At 36.9% G+C, this 18,935-nt stretch overlaps 1 protein-coding gene across 2 annotated transcripts in view; it reads left to right on the forward strand.

Annotated features, from left to right (window-relative positions):
* The window catches only part of ROCK2 (Rho associated coiled-coil containing protein kinase 2), a 98,471-nt gene extending 79,669 nt beyond the window's left edge, over positions 1-18,802 (forward strand). For both annotated transcript variants that reach the window (XM_054279186.1, XM_054279187.1), the window contains 12 exons: positions 1,083-1,186; positions 1,303-1,489; positions 1,825-1,918; positions 2,033-2,127; positions 2,790-2,969; positions 3,188-3,356; positions 6,311-6,381; positions 7,342-7,430; positions 8,171-8,249; positions 8,452-8,713; positions 9,339-9,552; positions 14,144-18,802. In XM_054279186.1, coding sequence (XP_054135161.1) covers positions 1,083-1,186; positions 1,303-1,489; positions 1,825-1,918; positions 2,033-2,127; positions 2,790-2,969; positions 3,188-3,356; positions 6,311-6,381; positions 7,342-7,430; positions 8,171-8,249; positions 8,452-8,713; positions 9,339-9,552; positions 14,144-14,147 — 1,548 coding nt within the window. In that variant the 3' untranslated portion in view covers positions 14,148-18,802. The remainder of the gene's footprint in view (positions 1-1,082; positions 1,187-1,302; positions 1,490-1,824; positions 1,919-2,032; positions 2,128-2,789; positions 2,970-3,187; positions 3,357-6,310; positions 6,382-7,341; positions 7,431-8,170; positions 8,250-8,451; positions 8,714-9,338; positions 9,553-14,143) is intronic.
* The last annotated feature ends 133 nt before the right edge of the window (positions 18,803-18,935 follow it).

The following is an 18,935-nucleotide window of genomic DNA, read 5'->3' on the forward strand; positions in this document are numbered from 1 at the left end:
GTTTTTCCACAATGTGAATAATCTTGTGCATGTTTTAAGCCTTTTCCATGCTGTGTGGTAGAGAAGAGTTGTATTCTCATGTGATGTGATAATACATGTGCATCTACAGCTCAGAAGGAAATTTTGCATTACGACCAAACTTGGTATAGGTCTGTTGGGAGTTTTTCATTTATTGTGGCAAGGTGCACCAGAATAAATAGGTAGCATACTTAAAACATCATCACTGGCATGTAGAGGTCAATTTTTATTAATAGTGCACAGCCAGTCACTGCATGAGATGCCAAAAGGCTTCTTTCAATATTAATGGAAAATTGAGATTTCTTTGTGGATTTAGGTCACTGAGGCCTACCTAAAGTTTTATAGATTAAAATGTTACACATGTTAAAGGAAAGAAAGGGAGAATTGAGGTCAGTTGACTGCTGTAGATGGGCCACAGAGACAATCTGTCTTGAAATCCCTGCAGTAAGTACACTTAGGGTCATCTGTTACTTGACCTGTAGTCAGTCATTTGAATGGACAGAGCAATATAATGTTTCTTTCATTTTCTTCAGAGTTCTAAATTTATATTGATTCTGTGAAATTTTTGAATTTCAAATTATTTTCTAATTCGTTTTCCCTTATTCCTGTATTTCTTTTTGTTCTTTAACTGTCATATTGGTTTTATGCATTTGTATGATTAGAATCTAAACTCCACATGCCTAATTACATGAGATAAAGATTTAAAATAGTAGAGAAAAATAAATTAATTATTTTCTCTGCTTCTGATACTTCTGATTTTGTACAAAATAGTGATTTTCACATTTGGAGTATCTTTAGAAGTATATATACAAACAAAGAAAATGTAAATCATACATCTACCCATTCACAAATATATAAATTAAAAAAGGAAAAACAACAAAGTAAAATAACCAAAGCACGTTTGTGAATGATGATGATATTTAGAAAAGTTTCAAGAAGGCATTGCACAATTATACTCTAATTAGTGTGATTAAGGAACTGCATACCATGTCAACTTGTATAAATTTTGTGGACCTTCAAGAGTATAAAAATCACATCATTTTCTTTCCAACTTTAAATTCTAGACTCTTTATAAGACACAAGTTCGAGAACTTAAAGAAGAATGTGAGGAAAAGACCAAAATTTGTAAAGAAATGCAGCAGAAGATACAAGAGTTACAGGATGAGAGGTAGGTTTTGCCAGTTGGACTGCTAATACATAAAGGATCGGGATGGCTTTTTGTTGTTTTCTTTCCTTCCTAACCTACCTATTTTAAAGTTAAAAGTATATATCAATAATTTGCAGAGATTCCTTGGCTGCTCAGCTAGAGATTACTTTGACAAAAGCAGATTCAGAACAACTTGCCCGTTCCATTGCTGAAGAACAGTACTCTGATTTGGAAAAAGAGAAGATTATGAAAGAGCTGGAGATTAAAGAGATGATGGCGAGGCATAAACAGGAACTTACTGAGAAAGATGCCACCATAGCCTCAGTGAGTTACATGATCTGTAATTTTGGTAGACATTGTACATGAGCTTTATTTGCAGTTTTAGTTATCCATTGCTCTTTAGCAGATTTAGAGATATACAAGTATACCTAATCTTTGGAAAATATTTCTTTCTTATGATTGAAATTCAATAATCTCTTACTGTGTTTCTTCCATGCATTTCTCTGACCATTCTTTCTTTTGTGCCCCTACCCCTCTTACAGCAAGTCCTCTTTTCCTTATCCTGGTCTCACTCTGCAGCATTTTCTACTGTCTTGTAATGCTGCTTTGTTTGCCAAATGAGATTTGTTACATGTTCACATGTCCTTTTTTTTTTTTAGTTGGAGGAAGCAAATAGGACACTAACTAGTGATGTGGCTAACCTTGCTAATGAGAAAGAAGAACTAAACAATAAACTGAAGGAAGCACAAGAACGTACGTAATCTCTGAACCAAATGGGATTTAAATTGAAACTAGGTTTGTTCTTTAATAGTACTGTATGCATTTGTCATGAGTTTTCATGATTTTCTTTTAATTATCTTGCTACAGAAATTACAAAGCTAAAAGAAGAAGAAGCAAATGTAGGAAATATTAAAGCACAATTTGAGAAACAGTTGTTGAATGAAAGAACATTAAAAACCCAGGTAAGCAAATATATTTAAATGCACGTAGACACAATCTTCATGAATCAAATAATTTTTAATAGAATACTTTCCTTTATAAACTGTTGATATATACCAGTATTGCTTTATTTGTTTTTGCTCTGAAAGAAAATCTGTTGGGGTTTTTTCCCCTTCTTCTAAGTAGACTTTGAGTGTAGTGAAACTGAATCCTTATGACTCATAATAGAGGAACTTCTAATCCAGATGTATTCCACCAGCAGAAGCCTTCATTTCCCTCAAATGATTTGATATGTTACTGGTTTCAATCTTGATTTATATGTCTCTACAAGTTCTATAAAGAAGGACATTTCTGATTTTAATCTAAATTGTTTTTTAGAACAAGTGGCATTTTAATACAAAGACATATTTTGAGTCTATGTAGTGAAAATGGAAGGGATTCTTTAAATGAGTGAAAGTGCTCACACAGCTAATGCTTGCTTCAAGTAAAAAGGGCATCATTACCTTCTTTTATATTTTGTGTAATACATTGAATTAAAGCAAGCTTGTAATACTGGATTGCAGAGATCTTAATTTATAGTTAGAAGTGCTTGGTTATAGATGGAGAGAAGACTTTATTTCTTCACAATTTAACTCTATGTATTTATTAGTGTGGTTTTTCTCACTTTTTTCTTTCCCATGGGAAGGCTGTGAATAAATTGGCTGAAATCATGAATCGCAAGGGTCCAGTCAAACGTGGAGCTGACACTGATGTACGGCGGAAGGAAAAGGAAAATAGGAAGCTGCATATGGAACTGAAGTCTGAACGAGAAAAGTTAACCCAGATGATGATCAAGTATCAGAAGGAAATAAATGAAATGCAGGCAGTAAGATCCTTTTGTAAATATAAACATTTGAGTATTTTTCTGTAAAGTCTTACTATTGATACAGACTTTAAGGTAGCATATCCAGTCTCTATTTTTGAATTTCCCCAACCAGAAGAAATACACAGAATGTATATTGAGATTGGCTACAAATTCTGCATAATTTTCTCTGAGTAACCAACTATTGTGATAATAGGAAATCTTGCAATTTATCCCTGCAGCAAATAGCAGAAGAGAGTCAGATACGGATTGAGCTGCAGATGACTCTGGACAGCAAAGACAGTGACATTGAACAGCTTCGCTCCCAGCTGCAGTCACTGCACATTGGGCTGGACAACAGTAGCATAGGCAGTGGGCCTGGAGAGGCTGAGGCAGATGATGGATTCCCTGGTATGTTAATTTTGTTAATATTTCTGTATTAACTAGGTTCATACCAGTGTTTTTCCATAGATGCCGGAATATTAAATTGATGGTCTGATGATTCTGTGATTCTCATCTTCATCTATTTCTACTATCTTACCAATCCTTTGACAGTGATCACTTGCTCACCTGCTAACTAAATCTGTCTGTTGTAATACTTCACCTTATATTTATTTAAAGAAATTTTTTAAAAATTCTGTTGTGCTCCATTAGAACTAGATTTTTTTTCACTTTATTTTGGTGGTTACTTTGCAATTATTGTGTGTATGTGATAAAATATAAAACTAATACTCTCTTAGAGATTCTATTTTGACTTCTTTTCTACTTTTCCTCCTTTATGCTTTATGTTTAGTCCATATCACTCAATCCCACACTATGGAATCCATGTCCTTTACCTATCAGCACTCTTCTACCTCTGTCAGTATTGCCACTAAGCCTTCCAGTTCTCGCATGCTTCTTGATTCCGATTCTGACTCAGAGGAAGAGCCATTGTCTTGTTCCCACAGCCCTACAGAAGTTGATAGCACAGGTGACACCCCTGAGAACCGTTTGATTTTGTTCTTATTGTGTTATTTTTTGATTCAGAACTAACACTATTAATATATAATGAAAGACTCATAAACCAAATCTGGCAGATAACAAGCTGCAGCAGCAGTAAACATTGCTGTCAAAGACATGCGAAAGTTTGCATGAACAAATAACTGGCCTGTTTTCTCTAAATGTTTGCAAATGCTTGCTGACAGTTACAAACTCACCATTTTTATTGAGGCATTGAATAAATTAGCCTTATGGCTTGTTTTCAAGATAGCTCTACACAGTATCTGCAGCTCTCTGTATGACCCTAAGGTACTGAACACCAAAAGGTCAAATCTTTGTGTTTAAGTGAAGTGTGGAAATATCTAACGGCTCGCATCTAAACATACATGATTTTCTTGTAGAAATTCATTGTCCTGAATATTACATTGTTTTGCCTTAAAAGTATATTATGAGTGATAAGGCCCTGTTTTATTAATTCTATATTCATTTTATGTGACAATACATACACCCTTTTAACAAAGCTTTTGTTTAGTGTTAATGTTAGAGGTGGGTTTTTTATTGCATTCAAATTTCTCTATTTCACATGAGATTCCTTTAAAGTGTGAATACCTTTCCACTGAAGGTGGTAGGACCTCTTTTGGTATTTTGACATTACTTCATCAAACTAGAGTAAAGAATTTCCTCTATTTCCTCTATTTTCCTCATTCTCTGGTTTTTGCTTTGAAGCTTCTAATGAAAGAAAACTTACATATATATGTATTTTTCCCCTTGTTAGCTGCTGTTGTGGTATGTGCATGGATTTGCTTTGTTCTAAAGTAAAAATCCTAGCTAAAGTGTGATTTTTTGCTGACATAATTACAAAATATTTGAGGTAGGATAGTGTCCTAGTGTTTATAAGTATGTATTTTGAGAAGTTTGGAATATTCTGCCCTTTTTCTGATCTGTTAGTATTGAATGGACACCAGAATTAAAGAACTATAATGAGAAGCTCTCCATTTTGTCTAATTTAATCTGTATTACAAGTTACAGAGAAAAATAGGAAAATCATATTTGAAGAAATAGGAGAAATATGGAATTTTTTTTTGTTCTACTTCTGCTTGCTGGATATGGGGTAGACTGTTTTTTTGTATGAACCTTATGCTTACTACACTTTCTATGAGGTGTAGTTGAAAGGAACAATATAAGGTGGCAGGTATGAGGCAAAACAAATGTTACAGAACTGTTTCATGTACTTGATATGTTTATTAAAATAGGTCCTCAACAGCATTGCTTGTTGGGCAATAAACATTGAAGACAGTGTATATCTTGCTTTAAGTCTCTCTAACACAAAAAGAATTCTATGAATATCTAGTAATTATTTGTTACACTGTGTTAAACATGGGCAGGAACATGCAAATGCCCTCTGATAAGAAGAAGAATAGTTTTGTAATTTTGGAGTATGTTTCTGCTAGTTCCATGGTTTTGTCTTTCTAATGGTTAACACTTCACTGTTTGTGACTTGGAGGTTCCTCAGCAGTAGTAGAGGTTATCTGCTAGGGTAGGAAACTCATTATAAAATATTATTGCAATTAAGTAGTTTCCCTTAATAAAACATAGGGAGAAGAAACACTTGTGTTACGTGCAGCTACAAAAATAGGGTGGAAGGGTTTGTGATCCTGTGTATTACCAAGCACTGGGAAAGTGTGATCCTCCTGTGAGCTTTTGGTGACTGCTGAAATGTGTGTGTCAAACAACAGCTGAGCTCTCAATACTCTTGATAAATCAAATCTGACAAATGTGCCAGTGTAATATAAAATACTGCAAGTGTGTGAAAGGGCAGTTGAATTCAGGCAAGGCCTAAAAGTTAGCCAAAAATTACTTATTTTGGATCAGAAAGCCTAGGAGATACAGGCAGAATTAGAGAAAAGAAAAATTTAGAGACCAAAAAGTATGAATTAGAATACTAAACTGACATTTCCCCCATATGGGGTATATAGATTATTTGTGGTGGTAATTTGCCTTTTTGCCATCTTGGATTGGATGTTGTGTGGTCTGTACTAATATCTTTAGGTGCTGTTGTAAAAGGTAATGGTCAATAGACATAAGGCTTTTAAGACATGAAAAAATTACTAAAGGGAATGTGTGTGCTATAATTGCAAGTTTGTTCTTTTCCTTCCTCCTACTACTTTTTTGTGATTGCATTGCTGGTTATTGGCTGTATTCAGTGGTTCATTATTTAATGTATTCCTGAGCATTTACCATGATAAACTTGGCAAGATCTAAACTGTTAAATAATTCATCTTCTCATGTTTGCTCTCTTGCTTTATTATTGATGTTCAATAACTTCTAAAATGCACAGTAGTCTCAATTTTTTTTTGTCTGTTCTTTAATACATATCTCTTTTTCAGAATCAAGATTGGAAGGCTGGCTATCAATGCCTGTTAGAAATAACACTAAAAAATTTGGATGGGTTAAAAAGGTAAGAAAACTAGATTTATTATTTTGTTTCATGCATAGGTTCAACTTTAAACTTACTGTAGGTTTTCAACTCTTCAGTTTTTCTATGTGTTCTCTCCTTACTTAAATGTATAAAATGTGTTAACTGGTATAGTTACATCTGAGAGGAGCAGCTTAAGACAATTGCAATAATTTAAAACACCTCTTTGCATAGCCAGAGGTGAGAGCAGTCATTCATGATCTTCAGATGTTTTTACATGCCATGAGCATTCCCATCAGTATTACACAGCTGGAGTTAGGCAGAGTCTGGAAACAGATGCTCTTGACAATTACTTTATTTAGGAGATAAAGACTAAAACCTACTCCTCCTCTTTGTGCAGCCTTCATTTGTTTTCTGCTCCTCTGTAACCTCTTTGATGAGTCTTTGTCCAAAATGTAACATACATATTTTCCATACAAATTTCCTTACTGCTGCCATACAGTTAATTCTAGGCAAAATACTGGAAGTAGGACATCTTTTAGGTAATTAGCTTTTTAGTGAACATTGCTAGCTATTCTGGTAAGTATAATAGTGATCTTTTTAAATATGATGCCTATTAGCTGTGACCTGCACACATGAAATAGGCAGGAGGACAGTTACTCTCTACCAGTCCAAGTGAAAATTAAATCAATAAAATAGAAAGGAAAAGCTTATATCCTGCTTTCTTCCTGACCTTCATTTTGTTTCCTCATAGATATTTAAATATGTTTAAAAATCAGTTAATCTGATAATATAACTTGATTTATCAGGTAATCAGAATTTTGTTTGTCATGCAATGAATTCCTTGGCATGGACTTAGTACTACCACTGTCCACTTAGGTACCATTTAATCAAATTGTAGAAAAATATTGCTACAACATATGTGCTAGATAATTGTTGTGACATATTTGACATCTGTGATGAGCTGAATTAAAACATGTTTTATCCTTTTTCTCCTAACAGTATGTCATTGTAAGCAGCAAGAAGATCCTGTTCTATGACAGTGAACAAGATAAAGAGCAATCTAATCCCCATATGGTATTGGATATAGAGTAAGTATTGCCATGTGTGTTTCCTTCTTCTGATCTGTAGGTGAACTCTGTTGGAAAGATCTGTGACCAAAGGGCTTTTTGAGGTCTAGTCTGGGAGCACATCACATGGGACATGGCTTTTTTAATCTGAACTGTAGAGCTGGACCCACTGTGGTGCAGAGTGGGGTTTGCTGTAGGCAGTGGTGCAGGAGGAGCAATGCTCAGACTGGTGCAGAGAGCTGCACTGAGCCCTGGTGTAACTGAAGTGCTCCCACTAGCTCAGCTAGACCTGCCTCACACACACTTGGGAGCAGAGCATGTAATGAAAACTGTAGCAGAGAAGATATCATTTTCAGTGCTCGTGTATTTTCTCCTACAACATGGAGATATATAACCGCCTTACAGGGAGGTTATATAGGTAATTTATTTTCTTAATAAATGCAGAATGTGGTTATTCAGAGCATGGGGAAAGGATTGTGTTAGAAAGGTGCCAGCAGCCATTAAAGTCACAGGATGATGGTTTCTCAGTGCTTCCATAAATGTAGCTGGATGCTTGTGACTTATTTTTATTTAGAGTTTTTGGGAGTTCATGTGCAGGGTTGAAAGACAGGGCTTTACCAAGTGATTAGAAATCTGTACAAACTTGACAAATCTTTAATGGTTCTAAGCCTTAATGTGGTATGTTATATCCTAACTTAATCTGTCATATTTATAATTGTGGTAACATTAATTTTTGTCCTTATTGAAACAATTTCCTATAGCAAACTCTTCCATGTCCGACCAGTCACTCAGACTGATGTGTACAGAGCAGATGCCAAGGAAATTCCTAGGATATTCCAGGTATTCATTAATAAATTAATGTTTCTAGTGTAATAGACATGGCATTTCAGACATTGACAAAAATACTCTCTAATGAAATATTTACTAAGAAATCATTGAAAAATCATTCCTAGTATACTTCTTCAGTCTTTGTACTTAGATAATGACTCTCAATTTATATTTGCCATCTCAAAGTATTGAGATTATTTTGCTTTCATTCTAGATCCTATATGCTAATGAAGGAGAGAGCAAAAAGGAACAGGAATTTCCTGTGGAGCCCATGGGAGAGAAGTCAAATTACATTTGTCACAAAGGACATGAGTTTATACCTACTCTTTACCACTTCCCAACCAATTGTGAAGCTTGCATGAAGCCCCTGTGGCACATGTTTAAACCTCCTCCTGCTCTGGAATGTCGCCGCTGCCATATCAAATGTCACAAAGATCACATGGATAAAAAGGAAGAGATTATAGCGCCTTGCAAAGGTAAATAGCAAGTATTTAAATATGCAGATAGGGCTGGAGTCACAAGGCTCCATTCTAATAGATCAGAGGATTCTAGTAATGGTCTGACACCAACTGAACATCAAGGTTGGTTTGTCTTTTGTTAGTACGTGGCCATCAGCCCCTTTCCGAGGGTGTCTCCGTGAGGGTCACTCTGCTCTGGTTCATGGCACGTGGCTGTGGTGTGCATGTGCCTGTTGTGTTGTCATCCTTGTGCAGCAGAGCGTGGTGGTTGTAAGGTGCTCACACTGCATTGTGCTCTGCTGTGGGAAACAACAGCGCTATGGAAGGGGTTACATGTGGTGAAGGTTGCTCCTTGTGACTCAACATGATATAATTTCTTAGTCTCAGTCACACCTCTTTGCATTACCTGTGTTTTCTTCCACTCAAATGTGCAGCTTCTGCAGTACTACGTTGTTACTCTTAAAACAAAGGAGGAGGCACTGTCAGCAGCTGTGAAACCTACTGGTTCATTTTACTTTTGACCTCTCTGCCGATTTCTCTGCTTTTAGTATGAGAGTATCCTAATCTGACAGCTAATTTTTGATGTGGAGCCATGTTTAGAATAATAACAATATTCATTTTTATTTTTAAAATCTTATTACAGTGTACTATGATATTTCTACGGCAAAGAATCTACTACTGTTAGCTAATTCTACGGAAGAACAGCAAAAATGGGTGAGCCGACTGGTGAAAAAAATACCCAAGAAGCCTCCAGCACCAGACCCCTTTGCTCGATCTTCTCCCAGAACTTCCATGAAGGTACAGCCAAACCAGTCCATCAGACGACCAAGTCGACAGCTTCCTCCAAACAAACCAAGGTGACACAAGAGTTACTATTTAGTTTATTGTTCTAAATGTTTTACTACAATTGGTTTCAATTTCTTATTCAGGGTAGAAGGGCTCATGCTATTGTCTCATGATCCCTAAAAGAGTAGCCTAATCAGATTCTTCTGATTGGCTAAAAATTGTCCATATAAAAATTGTTAGTTTACTGCTGGATCATTTCAAAGGAGCAGAATCCTATGTGCTGTGCTGTGGAAGTTGATAGCATTCTGCAGGTAGCATTTATATGATTGTGCAGGGCAGTTTGTGGCTTTTTTTTCAGTTTGCTTTTTTCATCACCTGCAGTACTAGTTTATATTTGTTTCTGTCAGTTCCCAGTGCTGGCAGCCTGTGAAAAGGTTGGTCTCACTTATTTTGTTCATTGCAGCGTTCCAGTTCAGCAAAGGCTGAACATTTTTCCCCAGAGAGGTAATTGGGCAGTGCCTAGACAGGATTGCTGTCCTTTGTTCTGTGACCAGACTGGCACCAGTATCTCAGGTGGCTGGGTGAGACCTGGGCTGGGTGTGTGGCCAGAGTTAAAGTGGTGAATGCAGGGAAGCACACTTTCTGTGATGCTGCTATTACCACAAAACATCCTTATGCTATGAAGCAGAAGGATCTTAAACAGATACTGGTATTTTAATGGGTGGAAATGCATAGTGGAAGGACTTAGAGTAATTTAATTTCACTTCCCTCCCAACCTTCATACAGTCTAATTTTTGGTGATTTAATTTACATATTTTAAAGAGAATCAGACCTCATAATTTGGATTTTAAATTAATAGACCTATTATAATCATGAAGGAAAAAAGCTTTTAAATCACTTTTTAGGGACCAATTATTGAAGAGTTTCTTTGTGCAAAAATAAAATATCAGTGATAGGACTGAAAGCATGAATCAGGAAAACATTCATGACAATTTGGGGGACAAGTAGATCACTTCTGCATGCTGTTTACAGTCTAATTTAGTTTCTTGCTGTTAACATATAAAGGTATATGATAAATTCTGATTTTTTTCAATAGCTATTTTAGGTGTTCTGGAAATAATTATTTTTCTTCCAATACCCTGTTTGCAGTCTTGAACTTTGGTTCAAAATGCTTTCATAGCATAGTATTTACCATTCTATACTGGGGGAAAAGGAGGGGGGTGAGTGTTTTTGTGTGTAAAGCATGTAATTCTTCAGTTTAAGTTTCCAAGTGAGCCTCACAAATGTACCTAACAGAAGAAAAGCGTAGTTCTGTGAGGTCGTGTCACCTATTACCAGAATAATGCAGGTCTGTCAAACCAGTGGAAATTTGTATGGAGTTAAACACCTTTAATTAGAAACCACATACTCATAAATAACTGTAATTGCTATGGTAAATTTATATCTCAGTGTTGCTTCTATGAGGCTTTTATGCAAGGGCTTACCATATGAAATAACTAATTTTCCTTTATGAACTTTATGAAGAGTGGAGATGTAGTTGCCAGTTCAATCTAGGGACTGAGCAGTGGGCCCTGGCAGCCAGGTAGGCTCTGGGACTGCACCAAGAGGAGCACAGCTGGATGGCTGAGGGAAGAGATTATACCACTCTGGCCACTCCATAGTGTGCAGCACAACCTTGCCTCCACCTCTGAGCCCCCAGATTCAGCCAGACCTCAGCACACTGGGGAAGGAGCAAGCAGAGGCCACCAGGATGGTCAGAGCAGAGGCCTGAGGGAGCTGGGCTTGTTGAGCCTGGATGATGGACATGCCCAGGGGCTCCCATAGCAGCCTCTGGGGAGGGCATCCAGGAGACAGAGCCAGGCTCATCAGTGCTGCATGGTGAGAAATAAGGGGCTCCCCTGAACCAGGAGACACTCCAGCTGGAGGGAAGGAAAACCCAATGCAGAGAGGGAGGCCAGTGAGGCTGGACAGGCTCCATCCCTGGAGGTTCTCAACACCTGACAGGACAAGGCCTTGAGCATCCTGGGCTGGCTTTGTATCTGACCCTGCCTGGAGCAGGTTCCTTCCAAGCTGCCTGGTCCTAAAAATGCTGTCCCTGCTAGGAATTTCACACAACCACAATGATGGCTTTCATGGCTGTTTTTCTTCATGAGGATTTAAGAAAGGGCAAACCAGTTTTTCATACAGACCATATAATTTCTGCTCAGCCATTTGGTTGGGTCATGCCAAATGGATAATTCCAAACTGAAAAAAAACCAACTTTCATGTATTTTAATTCTTATAAATTTAAGTGTAATAGCCATAGTTCATGTAACAAATGAATATTGAGCCTTTTCAGGGCTGTATCACATTTCAAGGTTTAAATAGTTTAAAGCCTGAAAATACAAATTCCTCTCAAACCCATTTTGTTTAGAACATGTGATTAACTGTATTAAACAATGTAACATGTTTATATTGATGCTCTCTTAGGGTAAGGTTTCCATGCCTGCATCCTGTGCTTGGCATACAACCCTAATTAGGATCCTTCCAGCTCACTGGAGAGATGACTAGGCTGTGTTTCATTTGTTGTAGCTATAGCAGTTGAAAAGTTAGTACTTAAGATATTAGAACAGAAAGAGATGAGTGCTTCTAGACAATGATTCACCTCATCCCAAAATAAATGCCTCAGATAAGTAAAATGACTCATTTGCTGACAGGGTTTGCCTTGCTTGCCTTCTTTGTTCTGTAGTGACCATACAAGGAGCACAGACAGGGAGGCCTAGACAACAAGTTGATAAATCCTCTTTTTTGGCATTGCTTTACTTTAAATAACAAGCTACAGAATAGCTTCACAGTGTAATCACCCTGTTTTTGGGATACAGTAAAATCCTGCTGTGTTTGTTTGTAGGTTCAGATGAAGTGCTATCTTATTCAATGTTCTTTTCAGCACTCAAAATTATTTGATTTTATTGGAAAAATTGTTAGGTTTGCCTTATGGTCTGGAAGGGGATAGCAGAAGAGCATAAAACCACCTCAGTCAGCAAAAACAGCAACAAAACAGAAAGCAGATAATTTTATAAAAGGTACATGTTGGTCTTTCCTACTGAAATTCTAGGGGAAAAATCAACATGGTAAGAGTTCTGTACTGAATAGAATTATTTTTGAGATGGATCTGCAATGAATGCAATATTCATAACTTTCACGAACACTAACTGAATCTTCATACTCGTGATAGGCAAAGGAACAAACCCACCTACCTTAAACAGTCTTTCAGTTAAAAAGGTTTAGTGATAGCAAAAGGAATTTTCAAGTCTTTTATAGAAGTGTGACGCTCATTAAACATCAAACCCTCCTGTTGCAGATTACTTGATCTGGCATTTAAGGACTGGGATTGGTCCTTTGATGATGTTGATGATATTGATGGTGATGATGATGATGACGATGTTTTTGATTTCTGAAGAAGTATAAGGGGTAAATCTAAATAGAGAGGAATGGATTTGTTTGCCTTTGAATACAGCATGCTATGTTGGATTTTGTTTCTCAAAGCAGAGAAAATACAAGATCTCATTTTAAAAATTTAAATAGAAAAATGAGATTCTGTTCATCATATTGAACTTTTAGAGGAGTCATTTTCATTAAAACAAAGTGGTTGCCTTTGCCAGTGTTTTTATTTTTCTAATTTTAGATATTTTTTTCAAAATTCATGTCTGCCTGCCTGAAAAAAAAACCCCAAAACTGCTATTTTCAGGGTCCTTGCTCATCTCTAATGCTAATACTGGGAACCTCAGCATTGAATATTTGAAGGATAAAAGGGAGATGGTAGCAGTTAGATGTTTAGCTGAAGTAGACTTGGTATTTACTTTTCATTTCTAAGCTTTGAATATAAATTGGTCTATGGCTAGCAGACATGAAATCACTGGAGTTCTGCATTTTGCTTTTCTACCTCTGTTCTGAAGTGAATTTGACTTGGCTTTCCTTTGCAGTGCTGTGCTTTCTGGGTACCTAACCAGGCGTTTGACAGCTATGTAAACAGATGGGTTTGCAGCTTCTGTGGTGTGGTTTCCTTGACTGCTTTAGAAACATCCCGCTGTTGCAGTGATCTGATTTGTCCCATGGCTTAATTCTGGATGTATTGCAAATAGCTTTACCTGTTTTATAGACCTCAGGATCTGATCATTTCACACATTGATGCAATCTTATATTTACACAGAAAAAACCTAAATGTTAAATGCCTAAGAATTGTTTTAAACAGTATGTGAGATATGTCTCAGCTGTATAACAGTGGCACTGGGGCTGCTCCTCTGCTGTGTGCTCTGGGAACTGAGGAACCAGCTCTGGCAGAACTTAACTGGCTTAGTTTTCACAGTAATGAGCATTATCTTAATTAAATATTCTGCATCTTTGTGTATTAAAAGCTTACTGATCACTAATCCTTTAGAAGTGACTATTGCACTGTGCATATTGTACTTTACCCTCATGCATTGCAAGGGGGTTTAATTGATTTGGGATTACAGTGTGTAAGGATGTGCTATACTGGAGTAATGTTGCTGTTGGATGCAGAGGAAAGGCGCTTCTCACAAGTACAATGATGAACCAATCTTAAAGGAAGACTTTGAAGAAGTATATTTTTGTCAGATTTACATTTGTTGCACTTACTGACCAAACTTCCTGCTTCTTTTTCAGCTAACTGCTTTCCGTGAATGCAGACACAGTCAAGGTGATAATTTTCTTCCCATTACAGCAAGACTGAAACATATCCCAAAATATATTAAAAATATATATTTTCCTGAGAGATTGTGCTATATATATCAGAGGTTTACATTTTTGCTGCAATATAAATTACTAATCTCTGAGGGTTTTCCTGTATTCTCCCAAGTGACTGATCAGTTGAGGAATGGTTGGTAAATAGTCAAAGGATATGTTAGGTAACCTTTTAAGCTCTGTTCCACAAAAGCTTTCTTGGCAAGACACATACACTACATTTCATAAAAGGATCGAGAGGAATGAGTATTGCAATGGAAGAAACTGACTTTTCAGCTTTGGTAAAGATGCCACCAGCATGTCTGCACGTAGAACCGGAGGAGGATCCACCACAGTGATAGAGACTTCATCTGTGAGAAGTGACCATTAAACTGTGTAAATATATTGTACTGTAATACTGCAAGAGGGGTTTAAAAATCTTTCCACTTTATTTTTTTATGCTTATTAATCAGATACCGTTACTTATTGCAGTTGCAACTATGCACTTGTATAAAGCCATAATGTTGAAGTTTATATCATTCATACACATCTATCAGAAGCTGCATGTCAGTGTTCAGCAGCTAGTATAGGTTTGAAGTATATACTAGTTTCAGCTACATCATCATGGGCAGTCCCCTTGTACCTGTCTAATTGCCTTAATTTAAATTTTTTTCAAGTTTTTTTTGCCCATTCTTTCTATTTAAGGAAAAAGAAAGTTTACCAGCTCTTAGGATGCAGTTTTGCTTTGTGGCAGAAAAAATAGTGCACTATTTTTACACCTATTAAGTATATCAGTGTCAATCTATTTTGAATGTATATCAACTGGTTTTAAGGGTGGAGAAGTGTTGGTTACAGAAACAATGTCTCAGAGCATGGGATTTACCAGACCATTTGCTTGTACATGTAACTGCTCATCCAGCCCTTTTTACAAACCTCAATACTCCTTATTGACTTATATTAACCCTCATTAAGTGCTATGAAACTTCATTTTGCCTTGTTTTTGCATACTCTCCTAGATGTGTTTTTTTTTTATTTCTGGAAAATAAAAGAATCTGTGACTATTTTTACATTTCACAACACAATATCTGAGGACTGTCACAAACTTTAAGAAAAGTGAAACATACTGTAGATGTATTTTAAAGTTTTAATCTGGTTCTCTAGCACATAGCTGTAGGCATAGATAAAAAATTCAGTAGTGTGTTTTGAGAACTGATAGCTGGGAAGAAAGGGCCTCAGAGGCACTTATTCTGACTTTTTTTTAAACTTGGAGTTGTACAAAAAATATAATATATATGGGCTCATTCATGATGTGTTCATAATTATCCCAGAAAATGCATGTTTTATACAACTACAGTATGTGATGTTAAACATATTGACAGTAAAAAATGTAGTCTCCTATTTGGTCTCTTTATATATATATAAATATATATATATATTTAGAATATATATATATATAAAATATTGTGTGGGAGTGCAGTAATTTAAAATATGATCTAACACTTCAATGAAGGAGGACATTTCACTTTAAAATTTTGTTTGTTTGTTTTTGTTTTTAAAGAGTGTTGAAATGTTTGGAAGGATAGGACCATGTTTTATTTAACACTATCATGAAAAGTGGACTTGGAAACACTGAAATACTGAAAATTAATAAATATATTTACATTTTGTAACCTCTACTACAGTTCAGCTTAACAAAGCAAGAATGTATTCAGTCTTCTATTTATGTGCTCACAAAGTAAAATATTGTTTGTGAGTTCTTAAATTCAAAACTAAAACTTTCATATAATTTCTGTTAGGTATTATAACCCAGAGTACAGCTACGGTGGTTTTTCCCTGCTTATTTTGATTTACAGAAGTACGGTATATTTTTAGATAATGCAGATTTGCATAGAGTACAACATTAAAAATGTATACAGTAAAACTGTTTCCATTCACTGAATGCATAAATATTTTATATATATATATAAAAAAATGTTACATTGTGGGAAGTTCTATCCTTTTCTGAATTGGAGAATATTATATATATATATATATTTTTAAATAAACTATTTGAGTAAGGTAAAATAGTTCCTGAACTTGAGAAGCTGGTAATTAATTGAAATATTTAAATCTAAAGATAACTACTGCAGCAGATATGGGAAAGGCAAGGGCTGCTCCAAAGGCAGCCCAGCAAAGGCTGTGTGTTTGGAGAAAGAGCAGATTCCAGGGGAGCTGTTTGGCAGCTCCTCCACTGCTGGGGCTGGATCCTTTGCACTTTCTTTCCCTGGCTTGCCCTCATTTACTGTGAGTCCACGGGGCCCTGCTGAGCCTGACATTTTAGGAGATGTACTATATGATAGTATTGCTAGTCCCAGTGTGGAATTCCATGCTTGTACAAGCAGTCCTTAGCTGTACGGACAGCAGGCTGTGCTGAGACGGAGTCGGGGAGCAGTGCAGGAGCACTGGGCTCCTGTGCTCTGCCCAGAGCAGAGCTCACTTAGCACAGCTTCCTCAAGGCCCCTGGGCTGAGGTGCGCAAACCTCACTTTGTACCCAGCACACAGAAAGAAAGCAGAGCTGCTCTTCTGTTCTTCTCCCTTACCCTGCTGTGAAATGCAAACACCTCTTTAATGCTAGTTCCTGGAGTTTTGTGTTGTTTCCTTATTATCTAGTGGTGACCTTTTAATATTTTTGAGAGAAGGGCATATTCATGAACTGAGGAGTATTTGTCTTGAAAGTCACTGATGTTTTAACATTTTCTTTTTGTTACAGTCTTGTCCTAAGCAAACAGGACATTTTTATGGCCTGAATGACTTACCTATAGAAAATTCTCTCATTGCAAGTCCTTTTGTCTCACAAGCATAAAGAAGTGGTATAGCCAAGCTGCAGATTAATCTTCTGGGAAACCAGAGGTCAGAGTTGGAGCCAGAAGCTCAAGGCACTTGTACAGAAATTGCTCCTTAGTTCCCAGTCCCAAGAGCTCACCAGAACAGAAGGACAGGCACATCCCACTGAAGTTACCTTGTCAGGTGTCAGAAAGACCTTTCTGCAATGAGATTTCCACTTCTGTCCTAGTTGTGTGCTGCAATTCCCTACCTCTTGTGGTCCCTGCCAAAGTGCAGCTCCTCCAGCACTGCCAGCAACCCAGCACCAGGTCTGCTTCTAACTAGAGGAAAACTGTGGTAGTTCTTGTGCTTCTGAGCATGGCTGATGCTGTAACCAAAAACATGACACAGAATCACAGTAGGATGTAGGACTTGGAAACATGCAGGAGGCTCAAGATCTTGGCAGTGACAGGGGCCAAATTTAAAACATCACTGAAATTTCACTTACTTTCTCTTACTGCCTCTTGAAAACACTGAACCTCCTACATTTTGACAGGCATTCAGTGGCTCTCTGAAGGCACCAAGGCCAGGAAAGCTGCCACTGAAATTATGGGCTTTTTCTCTTTAGTTTCTTGTTTGTTTCTAATGTCAAGTGATCATTAGAAATTTGAGCCTTTCTGTTTGTAATCTTACAATGTATTAATTTCCCATCTAGCTTTGAGAGAATCATCCTTAAAAGAGAATTATATCTTTTGGTCCCAAGTGCCTTTACCCATCCTGTGCTTGTGAGGTTGTATATGGGATGCTGCTGTGAAAAGGGGGAGCTTATATGAAAGCAAACTTCTTACCTGCATTGCTCATACAAACCCTTAATCACCTCCTTATTCTGATTGTGAGGCAGAAGAACAAGGTCCAGTTCAGTAAACTGGAGTATTTCAGTCTCCTCCACATTCCTGGGTAGTTTGCCTTGACATTCATGTTACAATAATGATTAATTTATTTTCTCATGTAATCATAGAATACATCAAGTTGGAAGGGATCTATAAAGATCGAGTCCAACTCTCTGCTCCTCACAGAACTACCTAAAACTAAACCATATGACTAAAAGCATGATCTAGACAGTCCTTGACCTCTGACAGGCTTGGTGCCTTTCTCAGTGCATTACAGTTTTTTACAAGTAATCATCTCTACACATAGTACACTTTAAATTAAAAACATTATTTCTTATTTTTTAAGATAATCTTCTGAATCATTTAGGGTTCTATCAGAATCCCAAGGATCACAGAGTTTGCCTGCTGCTTTGAAGTACCCCTCGTGAGGGTGGGGAGGATTCTTCTTTCTAATCTCCGTAAAAGATATTGATGGAGTGGTTCTGAAAATACAATTTGTGTTCGATGCTGAAGTTGCCTAAAAATTGGACAGGTATACATGCTCAGACATTCTCATCTGAGAAACTGGACAAGTCTACTGCAATGTGTGTGGCAGAGAAGAATACTCAAAACACATCCAGCCTAGTTCTCCCCAGAAACAACTGCAGTGAATGGAAAAGCTGTAGCTGTAGAAACATAGCTCTTTCTTAAGAGTGGGGATGTAGAGAAAATAATGTATTGGCACAGGGATGCTAATTACCCGGTCTTATTAATGAAAATTGGGGTGTGGAATCTTTGCCACTTTGTAGGCAGGAAGCAGTGTTTTATAAAGGTAAGAAAGCCACATTACTACTCGATATTGCAAGGGTGAAGCCTTGGATTTGACTGCAGCTGCTTTTGCTCCAATAATCTTGTAGAACGTGCAAGATGAAAGTGAGCTTTCAAAATGAAAGTAATGGTGAAAGGTCACAAAATTTAAATTATAAGTGTATGTAGTCTTGATACCTTAAAGAACTCTGGAAAAACACATCATCACCCTGAAAAGAAAGGGCAGAGAGTCCAA

The sequence above is a fragment of the Melozone crissalis genome, unplaced genomic scaffold (assembly GCF_028551555.1).
Source record: "Melozone crissalis strain CALT ecotype California unplaced genomic scaffold, PUWL_Pcris_2 ptg000027l_1, whole genome shotgun sequence".
Lineage (NCBI taxonomy): Eukaryota > Metazoa > Chordata > Aves > Passeriformes > Passerellidae > Melozone > Melozone crissalis.